The sequence below is a fragment of the Coregonus lavaretus genome (genome assembly GCF_964263955.1).
Source record: "Coregonus lavaretus genome assembly, contig: HAP1_SCAFFOLD_524, whole genome shotgun sequence".
Classification (NCBI taxonomy): Eukaryota; Metazoa; Chordata; class Actinopteri; order Salmoniformes; family Salmonidae; genus Coregonus; species Coregonus lavaretus.
Window position 1 is genome coordinate 180,742 of NW_028164985.1, and position 20,941 is coordinate 201,682.

Consider the following 20,941-nt stretch of genomic DNA (forward strand, 5'->3'; position numbering starts at 1 on the left):
TGAGAGGAGGAAGAAGGAAGGAGAGGAGGAAGGGCTGTGTTTGTCTTCCCAGCGTCTCTACTCACCTTGAGGTCGCGGTGGACCACGCCCGTCTGGTGGCAGTGGAGCACGGCCTCGAGGATCTGCTGAATGCAATGACTGCATGCAAACACCAGGGGGCGTAGGTTATTGACGAGCTCACACTCACTGTCTGTGCCATGCGCTCTGCTTGAGACGGGGGGCAGCAGCGGTGGTGGTGGTGGTGGGGATGATGTTTGAGTGGTTCTTTACTACCCCCCCCCCCCCCAACTACCACCCCTTGACCACTAGTACCCCAGTATAGAGCAAATGTATTTACCCAATTGGATGTGATTGCCTTGAATATAAGGGAAAGGCAAGGTCGTAGAGATTCTAATAAGTGATTGAGGCTATAAGATTGGCGTGACATAATTTATACAAAAGTGTGTTCTGATTGCACCATTATGAACCAGGACATCTGTCTATGACATCATCACCCACCAACCCACATTCGCTGTACCCCCGGGTCTTAAAACAGAAGTGGTGTTGGCTCCCCGCCGGCTGTGAGCTCGACCCTTGGGAGGGCGAGGGGGGAGGTGGATGTATTGATACTATTTAAACTCCCCAACCCCTAAAACAAAGGGGCTTATCAAATCCCTCCAGGACCCAAGCTCACAGCAGGCGTTCAAGGCAGAGAGCCGAGGACCGGGAAAGAGATTCTACATGCACGTCGTGTATTTACAGAGGAGGGCAAGGTGAGCTGTGTCACCTCATCGCCCTGCCGCCCCAGCCCCCTGGTGGGCCACCTGACCCCAGCCACAAGTAGTGATTGGTGGACGGGTGGGGGTCAGGTGGCTGGTGGTTGGGTACGGACGGAAAGGAGGAGGAAAGCTGCTTGTGTGGGTAGGAGGTGAGGGGTGTTGGTGGTTGTTAATTTGTGGTGGAATGCGGGCGGGCAGGCGGGCGAGTGGGCCGGCATGGTGCCAGCATAGCCTCTGTGTTGTGTACTGACCTTCATGTCCCTGTGAACTATACCACTTTGGTGACAATGATTTACACTTTCTAGAATCTGCTGTATGCATTGGCTGTGGAGGAGAGAGACAAGGCCAGAAGGAGGAGAGAGACAAGGCCAGAAGGAGGAGAGAGACAAGGCCAGAAGGAGGACAGAACACACATCAGAGAACAGAAGAAACAAAACTGAAAACCAAAATGATAAACGGAAATAATATAAAAAGTAAAAATTCAAGAGAGATGTAGAGTAAAGTTCACATTTTGTTCTACCTCAACCTTTGGAAAGTGGTAAAGCCATTTCTTTCACAAGAATTCTAATAATTGACTTCCAATGCCAGAAATGATAAAATAACAATCTTTTAACAGTCTTACTTTAAAGGGATACTTGGGGATTTTGGCCGTTTTTATGTCTCTGCGTTCAGTTTGAAGGAAGTTGCTAACTAGCGCTAGTGCGATTGCTAACTGACGTTAGCGCAATGACTGGAAGTCTATGGGTATCTGCTAGCATAGGCTTCGCATTGGCTCGCGAAACTACCTCTAACTTCCTTCATAAAAATTGTATCCATGAGTTCATCTTAGGAAGTAGATAGAAGGCTTCCTTGCCAAAATCCCAGAATATCCCTTTAAATTGAACAGTACTTTTTGGAATGAGTAGAAACAGTCAGATTAGAATGAGACAATTTCAAAAACTCTCAGGTCATCGTTTGTTAATGAAGCATGCTATACAGGAAGAAATATAAGGAATAGATCTGCAGACTGCAGCCTCGTATGATAGCAGAGCAACAGAAAACAGAAGGAAAACAGAAGATTCTATTCATAAGATACATTAGACAGCACACACTTATATATAATACAGATACTATAAACACTACTACTAAACTACAGAAAGAGGGTGCATGCAGTAACACACTTATAGATTATTCATAGTTACTAACTACTGTAACTGCTCATTGTAGTGTGTGTGTGTGTGCGGACATGCGCCAAATGTTCCTGCACGTGTGTATGTATGTGTTATGTAGAAACAGTAAATGTATCACTGTCCTCATTAAATGATGGCATTTTAAAACTAACTTTAACTCTAGTGATGAAAAATCCTCAACCTACTGTACACACAATTACCTACAATGTGTGGTTTCAGGTCCACTGATGTGTGTTTGACTAGACCAGGAACATAGCTTCTGTGAAGAGAGTGTGTGAATCTGTGTGAGTCTGACCTGGCGTCTGCTTCGCTGTAGTACTCTCTGGCTACGATATCCTCAAACAGCTCTCCACCAGTCACCCTGGACGAGAGAGAGGGCAAAATGAGACGTGCTAACAGCTCCCCACCAGTCTCCCTGGAAGATGGGGCAAAATGAGACGTGCTAACAGCTCCCCACCAGTCTCCCTGGAAGATGGGGCAAAATGAGACGTGCTAACAGCTCCCCACCATTCACCCTGGAAGAGAGGGCAAAATGAGACGCGTTAATTCCAAGCTAGAAGTTCGGAACACAGCGGGAGACCCGGAGAACAGGGTTGCAATTAGCTATGCAAATCTGCCGTTCAGGCATCTTCAAGGAGGAGAGAGAAAGGATATTTGAGAGATAAAAATATGTCATGAATTAAACAAAACACGACAATTATGCTTGTCCTTTCTGATCATTAGAATAACAGAATAACACACTCCAATGGTGTTAGAATCTCAACATTTGTTGTTCACACTAGATTGGAATGCTGTGTACTACAGTGAGCTAAAATGTCCCATATTCCAAGTGTTATTTTAAGGAACTGGGCAACACAGGAGATGGGAATGTTTCATGGAACCACTCTTGGCATTGGAACGACACCAGACTGTTATACTTGGACTGTGTTCAGAATACATACATACATACACACACACACACACACACACACACACACACACACACACACACACACACACACACACACACACACACACACACACACACACACACACACACACACACACACACACACACACACACACACACACACACACACACACACACACACACACACACACACACACACACACACACACACACACACACACACACACACACACACACACACACACACACACACACACACACACACACACACACACACACACACACACACACACACACACACACACACACACACACACACACACACACACATACATACATACATACATACATACATACATACATACATACATACATACATACATACATACAGTTGAAGTCAGAAGTTTACATCACAAATTTCTTGTTAACAAACTATAGTTTTGGCAAGTCGGTTAGGGACATCTACTTTGTGCATGACACAAGTAAATTTTTCCAACAATTGTTTACAGACAAATGGGTCTTCCAAATGAACAATGACCCCAAGCATACTTCCAAATTTGTGGCAAAATGGCTTAAGGACAACAAAGTCAAGGTATTGGAGTGGCCATCACAAAGCCCTGACCTCAATCCTATAGACAATTTGTGGGCAGAACTGAAAAAGCGTGTGCGAGCAAGGAGGCCTACAAACCTGACTCAGTTACACCAGCTCTATCAGGAGGAATGGGCCAAAATTCACCCAACTTAGTGTGGGAAGCTTGTGGAAGGCTACCCGAAATGTTTGACCCAAGTTAAACAATTTAAAGGCAATCTTAACAAATACTAATAGAGTGTATGTAAACTTCTGATCCACTGGGAATGTGATGAAATAAATAAAAGCTGAAATAAATAATTCTCTACTATTATTCTGACATTTGACATTCTTAAAATAAAGTGTTGATCCTAATTGACCTAAGACAGGGAATTTTTACTAGGATTTAATTGTCAGGAAATGTGAAAAACTGAGTTTAAATGTTTTTGGCTAAGGTGTATGTAAACTTCCGACTTCAACTGTACATGACACACACACTCACACACACTTATTATTAGCCTACGCCATAATTTCATGCTAAAGGTTATAGGGAACTGAAGGAGGTCACAACAGTTAATCTCAAATATCTCTCAAAGTAAATTTGTTCAGACTTTCGCATCTCTATTTTTAATTCCCATCCATTTGATAAAGTCTCTCCAATTTGAATCCGACTTTAGTTTCTTTTTTTGCCTATGCCTAATTTTCTGCTCCTAAATGTAAACTACTGCTGCACAATACATGCTATTTTTCTCTATATGTAAGCACTATTGTTTTGCATGAAAGGTTTGTCAAAGTCATTGTCCCCAAAGCTCTATCCAAACAACCTTTCTCTGGCCTACTGTCACATCAGACACACCACAGGCATTGTCAAATGCATTCTCGCAATGCTTTCAATTTTCTCTCTCCATATAATGCAGTAGTAAGAAGTGGTCGTTCATTGAATGGAGGAACACATTAAAATATTAAAGGCAGGCAGGTGGATATAATAAAAGTATTCTATCCATGGTCAATGTGATTTAGCCTCATTACGGTCTTATTGTTTGTTGTCATTGGTTTTTTGGGGTAAAAATAGAGAAAAGCTTTCATCCCTTTAATTCACTCATCTCCGCAGATTTTTTTTTTTACCGACCATTAGTCAAATTAAATGCAGCATTTCAAATATATTGGAACCGATTCCCCTTACAGCTATCAAATTAAACACCGCCAAACTGCTACCAATACACGAGGGACTGGTAGAGAGAGAGCAAAAGAGAGAGGAAGTAACGGTCTTGGTAATGGTTTTCTTCTGAAGTGATATTGATCTGCGCGTCCAAAAATTTTGAAATATGGAGCTAATATGCGATGATGAGAGAGTATATAGAGAAACACAGGGGAGATCGAGAGAGAGAGCTGTAGTGAAGGAATATAGCCTATTTATTGCCTTACCTCCATAACTTGCTACATTTGCACACACTGTATATATATTTTCTGTTGTATTTTTGACTTTATGTTTTTTACCCCATATGTAACTCTGTGTTGTTTTTATTGCACTACTTTGCTTTATCTTGGCCAGGTCGCAGTTGTAAATGAGAACCTGTTCTCAACTGGCTTACCTGGTTAAATAAAGGTGAAAAAAAAAAAAAAAAAAAAAAAAAAAAAAGGAACACTAATCAAATCACTCAGGTCAAAAGGTTAGGGTTCAAACCAACTGATTTATAAGAGGCCAGGCAAACAGTACTCTAAATCAATACTGTAATGTGTCCCCTCTAGACCAGATTACCTCAGATGTCCAAACTCTGGGGCACTTAACTAGGGGCCTCTGGGGCAGTTCTAGGCTTTAACTAGGGGCCTCTGGGGCAGTTCTAGGTTTTAACTAGGGGCCTCTGGGGCAGTTCTAGGCTTTAACTAGGGGCCTCTGGGGCAGTTCTAGGCTTTAACTAGGGGCCTCTGGGGCAGTTCTAGGCTTTAACTAGGGGCCTCTGGGGCAGTTCTAGGCTTTAACTAGGGGCCTCTGGGGCAGTTCTAGGCTTTAACTAGGGGCCTCTGGGGCAGTTCTAGGCTTTAACTAGGGGCCTCTGGGGCAGTTCTAGGCTTTAACTAGGGGCCTCTGGGGCAGTTCTAGGCTTTAACTAGGGGCCTCTGGGGCAGTTCTAGGCTTTAACTAGGGGCCCCTGGGGCAGTTCTAGGCTTTAACTAGGGGCCTCTGGGGCAGTTCTAGGCTTTAACTAGGGGCCTCTGGGGCAGTTCTAGGTTTTAACTAGTTCTGAGAGATTTTCATTGTCAGGTCACATGTTCAGGAAAAACTCTGGTCCCTACTTATTAAACATAGGCTACTTCTATAGAAGACTGAGATTAAGGTTATGACACAGGGACTATCCAGCCTGAACATAGGCTAGCTCTATAGAGGACTGAGGGACAGGGACTGAGGGACAGGGACTATCCAACCTGAACATAGGCTACTTCTATAGAGGACTGAGGGACAGGGACTGAGGGACAGGGACTATCCAGCCTGAACATAGGCTAGCTCTATAGAGGACTGAGGGACAGGGACTGAGGGACAGGGACTATCCAGCCTGAACATAGGCTAGCTCTATAGAGGACTGAGGGACAGGGACTGAGGGACAGGGACTATCCAGCCTGAACATAGGCTAGCTCTATAGAGGACTGAGGGACAGGGACTGAGGGACAGGGACTATCCAGCCTGAACATAGGCTAGCTCTATAGAGGACTGAGGGACAGGGACTGAGGGACAGGGACTATCCAGCCTGAACATAGGCTAGCTCTATAGAGGACTGAGGGACAGGGACTGAGGGACAGGGACTATCCAGCCTGAACATAGGCTAGCTCTATAGAGGACTGAGGGACAGGGACTGAGGGACAGGGACTATCCAGCCTGAACATAGGCTACTTCTATAGAGGACTGAGGGACAGGGACTGAGGGACAGGGACTATCCAGCCTGAACATAGGCTAGCTCTATAGAGGACTGAGGGACAGGGACTATCCAGCCTGAACATAGGCTAGCTCTATAGAGGACTGAGGGACAGGGACTGAGGGACAGGGACTATCCAGCCTGAACATAGGCTAGCTCTATAGAGGACTGAGGGACAGGGACTGAGGGACAGGGACTATCCAGCCTGAACATAGGCTAGCTCTATAGAGGACTGAGGGACAGGGACTGAGGGACAGGGACTATCCAGCCTGAACATAGGCTAGCTCTATAGAGGACTGAGGGACAGGGACTGAGGGACAGGGACTATCCAGCCCACTTTGATACCTATTGTGCATAGCCTCCATTGGTGCATAGCCTCCATTTTAGAATGGGTACCACTAAGCTATATAGAATTGTTTTAAGAAGGTCATGAATTTTACGACCCCTTGAAGTATCAAATATCTATATTTAAAAAATTATTTGATTAAAATATATTTTTGGCCTTGCTATTAGCCCATACAAACGGATTGAATAACACATTAATTATATGGAACAACAGATTGTCCCCCAAAAAATCAAAAGGAAAATTGTTCTCAAGTTTCTGTCCTATATCTGAGAGATACAAGAAAGATCAGGAAACAATTTATATATTTTTTTGCATGTATTTAACCCCTTATTTTTGGCACTGAACAGTCTAAGCCAAGGGAGGGGTGTGTGTTTCTATATGGAATTGTTTTAAGAAGGTCATACCAAGGATCATTTTGCTCTTTGATTTTGAATTTTAAGACCACTTGAAGTATCAAAACAATATTTAAAAAAATATTTGATGAAAAATGTTATTTGGCCTTATTGCTATTAGCCCATACAAACGCATTGAATAACGAATTCACTACATGGAACAACAGATAGTCCCCCAACAAAAATCTAAAGGAAGTTTGTTCTGAAGTGTCTGTCCTATATCCGAGAGAGATAATTGTGCTATTTTCTGTGTTTTTTCACATTGTTTGCAACTTATTTTGTACATAATGTTGATGCTACCATCTCTTATGACTGAAAAGAGCTTCTGTATATCAGAACAGCGATTACTCACCTCGAACTGGACAAAGATTTTTTCTTTAATGAGTCTGATGCAAAGGATATAATGTTGCTCCCAGACAAGGCCCAAATCCCCATCATTCGCATGAAGAAAATACGGAAATACAGGGAGCGGAGATCAGGGTGCCTTGTGAGAATTCGTCAGCGAGTGAGTAAACCGCCTCTACCATCCGTTCTATTGCCCAACATGTAATCACTGGAGAATAAACTGGATGAGTTCCGTTCGAGCCCATCCTACCAACGGGACATTAAAAACACAGAGTCGTGGCTGAACGCCGACACGAATAATATACAGTTGGCTGGGATTTCCGTGCATCGGCAGAACAGAACAGCTACGTCCGGTAAGATGAGGGGTAGGGGTGTGTGTCTATTTGTCAATAACAGCTGGTGCACGATGTCTAATATTAAGGTAGTCTCAAGGTATTGCTCACCTGAGGTAGAGTATCTCATGATAAGCTGTAGACCACACTATCTACCAAGAGAGTTTTCATATATATATTTCGTAGCCGTCTATTCACCACCAGAAACCGATGCTGGCACTAAGACCGCACTCAACGAGCTGTATAAGGCTTCATCAATAAGTCCATCGACGACGTCGTCCCCACAGTGACCGTACGTACATATCCCAACCAGAAGCCATAGATTACAGGCAACATCCGCACCGAGCTAAAGGCTAGAGCTGCCGCTTTCAAGAAGCGGGACACTAATCCGGACGCTTATAAGAAATCCTGCTATGCCCTCAGACGAACAATCAAGCAGGCAAAGCGTCAATACAGCACTAAGATTGAAAATTCTACTACACCAGCTCTGACGCTCGTCGGATGTGGCAGGGCTTGCAAACTATTACGGACTACAAAGGGAAACCCAGCCACAAGCTGCCCAGTGACGCGAGCCTATCAGATGGGCTAAATGCCTTTTATGCTCACGGGGGGGTCAGTATGAAAATGTATGCACTCACTAACTAAGTCGCTCTGGATAAGAGCGTCTGCTAAATTACTAAAATTTCAAAATGTAAATGCTTGCGTCAAGGCAAGCAACACTGAAGCATGCATGAAAGCACCAGCTGTTCCGGACGACTGTGTGATCACGCTTTCCGCAGCCGATGTGAGCAAGCCCTTTAAACAGGTAAACATTCACAAGGCTGCGGGGCGGGACGGAATACCAGGACGTGTACTCAGAGCATGCACGGACCAACTGGCAAGTGACTTCACTGACATTTTCAACCACTCCCTGACCGAGTCTGTAATACCTACATGTTTCAAGCAGACCACCATAGTTCCTGTGCCCAAGAAAGTGAAGGTAACGTGCCTAAATGACTACCGTCCCATAGCACTCACATCAGTAGCCATGCAGTGCTTTGAAAGGCTGGTCACGGCTCACATCAACACCATCATCCCAGAAACCGTAGACCCACCTCCAATTCGCATACCGCCCCAACAGATGACGCAATCTCAATCGCACTCCACACTGCCCTTTCCCACCTGGACAAAAGGAAAACCTATATGAAAATGCTGTTTATTGATTAGAGCTCAGCGTTCAACACCATAGTGCCCACAAAGCTCATCACTAAGCTAAGGACCCTGGGACTAAACACCTTCCTCTGCAACTGGATCCTGGATTTCCTGATGGGCTACCCCCAGGTGGTAAGGGTAGGCAACAACACATCTGCCACGCTGATCCTCAACACGGGGGTCCCTCAGGGGTGCATGCTTAGTCCCCTCCTGTACTCCCTGTTCACCCACGACTTCGTGGCCAAGCACGACATCCAACATCATCATTACATTTGCTGACGACACATCGGTGGTAGGCCTGATCACCGACAACGATGAGACAGCCTATAGGGAGGAGGTCAGAGACCTGGCAGTGTGGTGCAAGGACAACAACCTCTTCCTCAACGTGAGCAAGACAAAGGAGATGATCATGGACTACAGGAAAAGGAGAACCGAACACGCACCCATTCACATCGACAGGGCTGTAGTTGAGCGGGTCAAGAGCTTCAAGTTCCTTGGTGTCCACATCACCAATAAACTATCATGGTCCAAACACACCAAGAAAGTTGTGAAGAGGGCACGACAATGCCTTTTTCCCCTCAGGAGACTGAAAAGATTTGGCATGGGTTCCCAGATCCTCATAAAGTTACACAGCTGCACCATCGAGAGCATCCTGACTGGTTGCATCACCGCCTGGTATGGCAACTGCTCGGCATTCGACCGTAAGGCTATAAAGAGTAGTGCGTACAGCCCAAGCATCCTGCCATCCAAGACTTAAATACTAGGCAGTGTCAGAGGAAGGCCCAAAAAAATTGTCAAATACTCCAGTCACCCAAGTCATAGACTGTTCTCTCTGCTACCGCACAGAAAGTGGTACCGGAGCGCCAAGTCTAGTTCCAATAGACTCCTTAACAGCTTCTACCCCCAAGCCATAAGACTGCTGAACAACTAATCAAATGGTCACCCGGACTATTTACAGTGACACCTCCCCCCCTTTGTTTTTACACTGCTGCTACTTGCTGTTTATTATCTATGCATAGTCACTTTACCCCTACCTACATGTACAAATTACCTTGACTAACCTGTACCCCCGTACATTGACTCTGTACCGGTACCCCCTGTATATAGCCTCATTATTGTTATTTTATTGTGTTACTTATTTTTTATATATTTTTTAAAACTTTAGTTCATTTAGTAATTATTTTCTTAACTCTATTTCTTGAACTGCATTGTTGGTTAAGGGCTTGTAAGTAAGCATTTCATGGTAAGGTCTACACCTGTTGTATTTGGCGCATGTGACAAATACAATTTGGTTTGATTTATTTTTGTCACTAAACAGTCTCCATACAGTATACTTCCATGCATTCCAAAACAACATGCGTTTGTGAGAGTCTCACCTTTACACAGAGGGGACTTATTAGTATGTACCCCAAACTCTACATACAGAAGATGACAGATCGGCTGTACCGACTTCAGACAAATCCCAAGACGAGGGTCGAAGAGCAAAACGGAGAGAAGAAGAAGATGTCTCACCTTTTACCTTTCACCACAGATACGGCGGTGTTACGTAGGCGGATGCGGTGGATTGAGACGCATTCCAATGCAAAAAAAGATTTCTCTAGCTTAAACTGACAGAGTTTTATGGGGATGTTTTTATTACGCTAATTAGATTTCCGTGGGGGCGCATAAACAGTTCAAGACCTTAGGGGGTTAAAATAAGGACACTTCCCCCCCCGGTGTAGGGCAATTGCCCCCCAGTGTAGGGCAGGCACATAAACTGCCTGGAGGGCTTCCCTCAGGATAGCGCGCATCTGTGTGTGTGTGTGTACATGTTTAGTGCGACTTCATTTCTTTTGAGGCCACCTTCATTAGGCCCTTATCTATGGATTTCACATGACTGAGCAGGGGCGCAGCCATGGGTGGGCCTGGGAGGACATAGACCTACCCACTTGGGAGCCAGGCACACCCACTGGGGAGCCATGCCCAGCCAATCAGAATGAGTTTTTCCCTACAAAAGGGCTTATTACATGCAGAAATACTCCTCAGTTTCATCAGCTATCCGGGTGGCTGGTCTCAGACATCCGGATGTGGATGTCCTGGGCTGGCGTGGTTACACGTGGTCTGCGGTTGTGAGGCCGGTTGGACGTACTGCCAAATTCTCTAAAACAACGTTGGAGGCGGCTTATGCTAGAGAAAATGTACATTCAATTCTCTAGCAAGAGCTCTGGTGGACATTCCTGCAGTTAGCATGTCAATTGAACACTCCCTCAAAACTTGAGACATCTGTGGCATTATGATAAAACTGCACATTTTTAAGTGGCCTTTTATTGTCCCCAGCACAAGGTGCACCTGTGTAATGATCATGCGGTTTAATCAGCTTCTTGATATGCCAGACCTGTCAGGTGGATGGATTACATTACATTGGCAAAGGAAAATTTGAGAGAAATAAGCTTTTTGTGCTTATGGAACATTTCTGGGATCATTTATTTCAGCTCATGAAACATGGGACCAACACTTTACATGTTGCGTTTATGTGTGATGTATCCTTCCTTTCCTTTGGTTATGTAAATTCCCCAGAAGGGAGCAGTGAAGTGACAAGACAACAGAGAAAAGAAAGAGCGAGTTGCTGAAGGGAAGATGGTAAAAGGTGAACAGATGCTGAAGGGAAGATGGTAAAAGGTGAACAGATGTTAGGAGAGGTCATCTACGGATCTGTGTTAGTTATTCCCAAGCCTGGAGAGCTTCTGGAGAGACACACACATGGTGGAAATATAAACAGTATTCAGGTTTATCTAACAATGACTACATTTACAGTGTGCATACAACCAAGGAACATGGTGTAGCAAAGAGCTGAATACACAGTACTCATACAGTACAGCATATACAGTGAGGGAAAAAAGTACTTGATCCCCTGCTGATTTTGTACGCTTGCCCACTGACAAAGAAATGATCAGTCTATAATTTTAATGGTAGGTTTATTTTAACTGTGAAAGACAGAATAACAACAAAAAAATCCAGAAAAACACATGTCAAAAATGTTATAAATTGATTTGCATTTTAATGAGGGAAATAAGTATTTGACCCCTCTGCAAAACGTGACTTATTACTTGGTGGCAAAACCCTTGTTGGCAATCACAGAGGTCAGACGTTTCTTGTAGTTGGCCACCAGGTTTGCACACATCTAAGGAGGGATTTTGTCCCACTCCTCTTTGCAGATCTTCTCCAAGTCATTAAGGTTTCGAGGCTGACGTTTGGCAACTCGAACCTTCAGCTCCCGCCACAGATTTTCTATGGGATTAAGGTCTGGAGACTGGCTAGGCCACTCCAGGACCTTAATGTGCTTCTTCTTGAGCCACTCCTTTGTTGCCTTGGCCGTGTGTTTTGGGTCATTGTCATGCTGGAATACCCATCCACGACCCATTTTCAATGCCCTGGCTGAGGAAAGGAGGTTCTCTCCCAGGATTTGACGGTACATGGCCCCGTCCATCGTCCCTTTGATGCGGTGAAGTTGTCCTGTCCCCTTAGCAGAAAAACACCCCCAAAGCATATTGTTTCCAACTCCATGTTTGATGGTGGGGATGGTGTTCTTGGGGTCATAGGCAGCATTCCTCCTCCTCCAAACACGGCGAATTGAGTTGATGCCAAAGAGCTCAATTTTGGTCTCATCTGACCACAACACTTTCACCCAGTTCTCCTCTGAATCATTCAGATGTTCATTGGCAAACTTCAGACGGGCCTGTATATGTGCTTTCTTGAGCAGGGGGACCTTGCGGGCACTGCAGGATTTCAGTCCTTCACGGCGTAGTGTGTTACCAATTGTTTTCTTGGTGACTATGGTCCCAGCTGCCTTGAGATCATTGACAAGATCATCCCGTGTTGTTCTGGGCTGATTCCTCACCATTCTCATGATCATTGGAACTCCACGAGGTGAGATCTTGCATGGAGCCCTAGGCCGAGGGAGATTGACAGTTATTTTGTGTTTCTTCCATTTGAGAATAATCGCACCAACTGTTGTCACCTTCTCACCAAGCTGCTTGGCGATGGTCTTGTAGCCCATTCCAGCTTTGTGTAGGTCTACAATCTTGTCCCTGACATCCTTGGAGAGCTCTTTGGTCTTGGCCATGGTGGAGAGTTTGGAATCTGATTGATTGATTGCTTGCTTCTGTGGAAAGGTGTCTTTTATACAGGTAACAAACTGAGATTAGGAGCACTCCCTTTAAGAGTGTGCTCCTAATCTCAGCTCGTTACCTCTATAAAAGACACCTGGGAGCCAGAAATCTTTCTGATTGAGAGGGGGTCAAATACTTATTTCCCTCATTAAAATGCAAATTAATTTCTAACATTTTTTACATGCGTTTTTCTTGATTTTTTTGTTGTTATTCTGTCTCTCACTGTTCAAATAAACCTACAATTAAAATTATAGACTGATCATTTCTTTGTCAGTGGGCAAACGTACAAAATCAGCAGGGGATCAAATACTTTTTTCCCTCACTGTATGTTCATAAATAAACATCACTGACTCCTGTGTAGTGTCATATAATATAAATTCATACAAACAAAACCATTGAATAAGACAATTCTGTGAAAAAGCAGTGATGGAGAGAGTGTGTTTGGGGAGGAGAGCAGGGGGAGTGAGGACATGAGACAGATGGAGGAGGAGGACATCAGGGGAACATGCCCGCTGCTAATCTCCCATGATGCCCCACTGACAGGAGGACAACACCGTCCTGTGATTGGCTCTGGTGGAAATGCTCACCAGCTTTGTTTACCTTACCTGAGCTGAGCTCATGACCTGTGTGTGTGTGTGTGTGTGTGTGTGTGTATTTGAAGAGCCACACTATGTGTCTCTACAGTGATCAGATTCATCCTCTTAATCTCTTCTAAATGTGGGTTAGAATGATTAACCCAATTAACCTATTAACTTTTTATGATGGTGGGTTATACACCACTGGTTGGATGGTTGGGGTCGATGGTGGGTTATACACCACTGGTTGGATGGTTGGGGTCGATGGTGGGTTATACACCACTGGTTGGACGGTTGGGGTCGGAGGTGGGTTATATAGAAAGACACATTGTACTTACAAGTCAAAGACCAGGTAGTGGAATCCCTCCTCTGATATGCTGTCATGGAGCCTCACTGTGGGAGAGAGAGCGAGAGAGGGGAAGTGAGAGAAAGAGAGAGAGAGATATGGGAAGTGAGAGAGAGAGAGAGCGAGAGGGAAAGTGAGAGAGAGAGAGAAAATAAAAGTCTGATTAGAAATGATGCCCTTCAGACGAAACCATTTAGTCATCCAGTCTGTGTGTGTAGTCCGCTGCTTGGCTGTGTGCCTGCGTGACTGTGTGTGTGTGTGTGTAGTGTGTGTGCCTGCGTGACTGTGTGTTTGTGCCCGGCAGGCAGGCAAAGAAAAAAGTCAGTGAGGAAGAGAAACTCATCCATTACACAAATGACCCTGATTTAAACGTCCTCACTCCTGCCTGACTCAATTCAATTGAATCCATAATAAACCTCGGAGGCCATACAAACTCCCCATTCATCTTACTGAGACACAGAACACAATACAGCAGCTTTTACATCAATGGAAATACACATCCCAAACTTCTTCAATGGATATTTCCTTTTATGTGTCAGGAGACGTCTTGTTGATGTATTGTACGATATCATCCCGTTCCCAACACCTCAATCAATTCTAAATGCTTAACCACATAAATATCACGTCCTATAGTGTACAGAACGTTTCTATACGACTGTGACACATAATACAGGACGTATAAATACATGTTTCCTGTTGAAATGTGAACCTGCAGAGAGCTCAGTGAACTGTATTTGGAGCAGTCTGCCTTGATACATGTCATTCTATAACCACGATGTCCTACAGCATCTTAATGCCAAATCCTGGTAAGAGCTATGCAGGCAACAACCACCATCAGGCATTACTGTGTTTCAATTGGTCAGCAGGACAGGTCCAATGGTCAACCGGCCCAGACAAATCTTTGTTCTATTCTTAGGCTTTTGGGTCTCTGAACATGTGTCACACACCCAGCTATTTGGGCCTGATCCTCTGCACAGATGAACATAACCATTGGAGAGGGACGACCATCAGGAGACCTTGCCATGGTTGATATGTTAGGTTCATATGGTACAACCAATTAGCCAGCCATCAGTGTAATTAACACACAAGAGGAAAACCACTTCCCTGGGTGATATTATACAGATGGATGGCAGTAACTGACCTTCAGAATGGAGGAAGGGAGAGAGAGAGATGGGGGAGAGAGACGGGAAAAGGGTAAGGTAAAGAGGTCAGGGAAAAATAAAATAGCCCTATGAGGATACATTATGAAACCTGACAGATTATTTAGATACGTAGCATTATAACTCAATAGACAGGACAGTAATCCATCATGCTAGGCATTCCTGTTACCCTGCATTCCTGTTACCCTGGTCCTCTGTAGCTCAGCTGGTAGAGCACGGCGCTTGTAAAGCCAAGGTAGTGGGTTCGATCCCCGGGACCACCCATACACAAAATGTATGCACGCATGACTGTAAATCGCTTTGGATAAAAGCGTCTGCTAAATGGCATATTATTATTATTCCTGTTATCCTGCATTCCTGTTAGATCTGACATGTAATCTTGATGGTTGTACAGTCGTCTCAAATAAAACTGAAGGACCTCTGTGTTACTCTGGACCCTGATATCTCTTTTGATGAACATATCAAGAATATTTCAAGGCTTGAAAGTTTTTGTCCAAAATGTATGCTGAAAAGATCATCCATGCTTTTGTCACTTCTAGATTAGACTAATGCAATGCTCTACTCTCCGGCTAGCTGGATAACGCACTAAATAAACTTTAGTTAGTGCTAAACACGGCTGCTAGAATCTTGACTAGAACCCCAAAAATATATAATATTACTCCAGTGAAAGCCTCTAGCTTTCTGTTAAGGCTAGGGCTGATTTCAAGGTTTTACTGCTAACCTACAAAGCATTACATGGACCTGCTCCTACCTCTCTCTCAGATTTGGTCCTTCTGTACATACCTACACCTACGGTCACAAGACGCAGGCCTCTTTATTGTTCCTATAATTTCTAAGTAAACAGCTGGAGGCAGGGCTTTCTCCTATAGAGCTACATTTTGATGGAATGGTCTGCCTGTCCATGTGAGAGACGCAGACTCGGTCATGACCTTTAAGTCTTTACTGAAGACTCATCTCTTCAGTAGGTGCTATGATTGAGTGTAGCCTTGCCCAGTGACGAACCGCCCTTGCTGTCTCTGCCTGGCCGGCTCCCCTCTCTCCAGTGGGATTCTCTGCCTCTGACCCTATTACGGGGACTAAGTCACTGGCTTACTAGTGCTCTTCCATGCCGTCCCTAAGAGGGGTGCGTCATGTCGTGCCAGGCTTTTTTCGCTATACACGACTTGAGTGGTTTGAGTCACTGACGTGATCTTCCTGTCCGGTCTTGCGTCCCCTCGGGCTTGTGCGCTGGAGGAGATCTTCGTGGGCTATATTCAGCCTTGTCTCAGGGTAGCAAGTTGGTGGTCTGTTGATATCCCTCTAGTGGTGTGGGGGCTGTGCTTTGGCAAAGTGGGTGGGTTATATATCCTGCCTGGTTGGCCCTGTCCGGACAGGGCCACAGTGTCCCCCAACTCCCCCTGTCTCAGTCTCCAGTATCTATGCTGCAATAGTCTATGTGCCTGGGGGCTAGGGTCAGTCTGTCCTATCTGGTGTATTTCTCCTGTCTTATCTGGTGTCCTGTAATAATAATAGCTCCAGGACTGAGGTATAGACACATGGCCACCCAAACCACACTCTTCCTCCAATGGTCTCTCACGTTTTATCGCCAAGTCTTCTCATCGACAACAGACAAACATAATAACCCCCTATCATCGTCTCGTTCTTCCGCCCCCTCATCCTTCTCTTCTCGGCAAAGAACAAACAGTGGGAGTGATGGAAGAGAGAAACCACCCAGTGTGGTCTTAATTACAGTGGCTTGGCCTCCGTGGGTCCCTTGGCAGCACGCAAGGGACTGGGGGAACGTGGGCGAGTTCTGGTATTTAACAGACATTCAAGAGACGACAACGCTTATTTACCCAGGATCCACTTCAAAATAGCTTTGGGCGTATCAAGGTTGTTTGCCTTCAAAACGGGGATAGTCTACAGGGAAGTGTTTAGAGTGTGTGGAGGATTCATCCGGGTGACTTCCCTGAGGCGTGAGACATCTTGGGGACGGACACATTGCTTTTGTGACATGCAAAAGGCTGCTCCTTTCTAACTCTTTTTCTTAGCCATGGATGATGGTAACAGTTTCCCTGGCACAGTGAGCTGGCCAGGACTGAGACAGACGGTCTGTCTGTGTGTGTGTGGGCGCGCGTATTATGACATAACAGTGTGATTGTCTTACTGCTGCCAGTGAAGGGCCAGCTGGCACATTCACCAGAAAGCGGAGAGGGAAGAGGTTAAAGGTGAAGGAGAGGGAAGAGGTTAAAGGTGAAGGAGAGAGAAGAGGTTAAAAAGGTCAGGGTCAGGGAAGTGGAGGACACGAGAAAGTGAGGAACTGAAGGTGGTACACTGATTCACAGATGTTAGACTTCACAGAAATATGCCTTCTACGGCATTTGACTTACCGATATTAGGGTGCTTGAGCAGACGACAAATCCTGGCCTCTCTCTCCAGCTTCTGGTGATCTATAGGAGAGACACAAAACAGTAACCATCAGTCTGAGGCACACACACACACCTTAACCCCTAGGGCTGTGGCATTCCCTCACCTTGTAGTTAGGGAGTTAGTGTTATCTTCTCTTGGGTTGTAAGACAAGCCTGATCCTGTTCTACTCTGGTTTTCCCATAACTGTGACCGTGCTAACTGTGACCACGCTAACTGTGACCACGCTAAAAGGTATTCCATGTTGTTTCCATGTTCCATTCCCAGACGCCAACGTACCGTTAATGTTACGCAATGCCAAAAGTAAAAGCTGGTTCATAATCTGTAAATCCAGTATGGTCAGATTACAGTCTAGTTTCCTGATACCTACAGTACTACAGTACATCACATCACTTTCACCTCACTGCTGAATGAGATGAAGATGAATGTCATCATAACTTCACAATCCAACATGATCCTTTAGGAACTAGATAAATGGTCAGTGAATGGAACTGAATGAACTGATTGGAACAGTAGTCTTATGTACTCTCTGAGCATTACACACAAACACAATGGACGGATATCGTTGCTCTGTATTCACCTTTACCCTTGTTCCTTTGTTTTCGTGTTTTGATCATTTATCAGGTGTCTAAGAATGGAGATACTGGTGCCAGTGAACCTGGCGCTCCACTGTGAAATCTTGTTCCCCCACTTCTGGGAAGAGTAATGTTAGCATACACATCTGGTGAGCTCATCTAGACAGAGTATTTACACACTGTTTATATTCATCATGTCTCATCATGCTGCCAACAGGATATCAGATCACTGCAACACAGGACTTTTCAACGACCACTTTGTAATAATAGCACTTACATGTGTGAATTAAATGGGACGTGAGTTAATTGACATGTCACGATCAAGAGCTATTCAGTTCAACACGATACTGGTGTCCAACGGAGTCCAATCAACTGGTTCCCCAGCTGTTACCCCAGGGAACAATCTCATTTATTAAAGAGCACGTATTTGAAAACCACTTAGAAAACATTGAACTTCATCAAGGTTATTCACTACTGCAACGCCACAGCGAAGCAGGACTCCAATTCCTCCAGGTGTTGCTTTCATCTTTCAAGTGGCCAACCGCTGCGACCAGTGAATTATTTAGCATTAATAAATTCAGCCGACAGAACCAGGAAATTAACCAAATTTAAAGTTTAACACGGCGTGTCCTTCACAGATAACTCAAGAGGTCTGACAAAAGTTGAGAAGGAAAATATCCACCTGGTAGCTCTGAAACCAAGACGAGAGCTCATTTTGAATTCAACTGAAGATAGATGCGCCAAAGCACCCCAGCTTGAATAATTAATGACGGACGTGTTGCCCGCAAGAATGCTGGATTATTAATGTTTGATAAACAATCTGGCATAACGACTAAAGGTTACCTGGGGGATGCTGTGTGAGTGAGTCAGAGGTAGACTGCAGAGCGTTTGGGACTAAAGGTTACCTGAGGGATGCTGTGTGAGTGAGTCAGAGGTAGACTGCAGAGCGTTTGGGACTAAAGGTTACCTGAGGGATGCTGTGTGAGTGAGTCAGAGGTAGACTGCAGAGCGTTTGGGACTAAAGGTTACCCGAGGGACGCTGTGTGAGTGAGTCAGAGGTAGACTGCAGAGCGTTTGGGACTAAAGGTTACCTGGGGGACGCTGTGTGAGTGAGTCAGAGGTAGACTGCAGAGCGTTTGGGACTAAAGGTTACCTGGGGGATGCTGTGTGAGTGAGTCAGAGGTAGACTGCAGAGCGTTTGGGACTAAAGGTTACCTGAGGGATGCTGTGTGAGTGAGTCAGACTGCAGAGCGTTTGGGACTAAAGGTTACCTGAGGGATGCTGTGTGAGTGAGTCAGACTGCAGAGCGTTTGGGACTAAAGGTTACCTGACGGATGCTGTGTGAGTGAGTCAGAGGTAGACTGCAGAGCGTTTGGGACTAAAGGTTACCTGACGGATGCTGTGTGAGTGAGTCAGAGATAGATTGCAGAGCGTTTGGGACTAAAGGTTACTTGAGCGATGCTGTGTGAGTGAGTCAGACTGCAGAGCGTTTGGGACTAAAGGTTACCTGGGGGACGCTGTGTGAGTGAGTCAGAGGTAGACTGCAGAGCGTTTGGGACTAAAGGTTACCTGGGGGACGCTGTGTGAGTGAGTCAGAGGTAGACTGCAGAGCGTTTGGGACTAAAGGTTAGGAAAGCGCAGGGGGTTCTGAATAAATCAAATGTCAGGGTACGGGGCCTGAATGTTTACGTTACATGTAGGCAGGGTTGGGGTCAATTCTATGTAAATTCCAGTCAATTCAGAAAGTAAACCAAATTACAATTCAAAACTGTCCTCATTGAAAAGCATTGAAGAGAACTGAAAATTGAATTTCAGTGTACTTCCTGAATTGACTGGAATTAAAATAGAATTGACTCCAACCCTGTAGGTAGGCCACTGTCAAATCAAATCACATTTCATTTATTTGTCACATGCGCCGAATACAACAGGTGTAGACCTTACCGTGAAATGCTTACTTACAAGCCCTTAACCAACAATGCAGTTCAAGAAATAGAGTTAAGAAAATATATACTAAATAAACTAAAGTATAAAATAAAAAGTAACAATAAAATAACAATGCTATATAAAGGGGGTACCGGTACCGAGTCAATGTGCGGGGGTACAGGTTAGTCGAGGTAATTTGTACATGTAGGTAGGGGTACAGTGACTATGCATAGATAATAAACAGCGAGTAGCACCAGTGTAAAAACAACATGTGCAGAGTTGAAGATGCCCTTTCTTGCTGTGACATTTGAAATGTAAAGTAAAGTGAATAAAGAAAGTGGTTCAGGTTAGATACATGTGTTGTGTTGTGTTCGGTGTATCCATGGGGAATTCCATAGGCAATTCTATAGGGGGTGCACTCTCATCTTTCACCTGTAGAGTGCACTCAATGGTTCAGAACAGGTGGACAGGTATTAGGAGAGTGTGTGCCTGGGTCAATGACCAAATCCTCATCAATCCTCTTGGTTAATGCCAGATCAATGCTACAGATATGTCAATGTGTCTATGTGTGCCTGGGTCTCATCTGAGCCATAATGGACAATGCCTGATCCATTGTGGGATTTTTCTGCAGACCACATGCTATTTTTAGGACCTATGATGCATTTGTGCATCTCTAATCCACCGTCAAACGTGAACTTCACCGGGCCTGGAAGCTTTCCCATCCAATCTGACTATAAAACACCATAATCCCATACACACCAATCGGATGCCTTTTCATAGCATCCACATATCCATTTCTCCAATCAGGTTTGCTTTTACAGGCCTGTAATCTGTGCTCCTCCAATCAGATGTGCTATTCCATGGTTGTAATCCCTGCTACTTGAGCCA

General features: G+C 44.8%; 1 protein-coding gene across 11 annotated transcripts in view; it reads right to left on the minus strand.

Annotated features, from left to right (window-relative positions):
* Positions 1 to 20,941, minus strand: part of LOC311116389 (calcium/calmodulin-dependent protein kinase type II delta chain-like) — a 108,079-nt gene that overhangs the window by 32,891 nt on the left and 54,247 nt on the right. For 6 of the 11 annotated variants that reach the window (XM_084191467.1, XM_084191468.1, XM_084191472.1 and 3 more), the window contains exons 3-6: positions 17,519 to 17,578; positions 13,982 to 14,036; positions 2,223 to 2,288; positions 66 to 138 (exon numbers count right to left, since the gene is read on the minus strand). In XM_084191467.1, the coding sequence (XP_084047593.1) occupies positions 66 to 138; positions 2,223 to 2,288; positions 13,982 to 14,036; positions 17,519 to 17,578 (254 nt within the window). Of the gene's footprint in view, positions 1 to 65; positions 139 to 1,009; positions 1,083 to 2,222; positions 2,289 to 13,981; positions 14,037 to 17,518; positions 17,579 to 20,941 lie in introns of all 11 variants that reach the window. The other 5 variants (XM_084191469.1, XM_084191473.1, XM_084191477.1 and 2 more) reach the window with 1 other exon arrangement.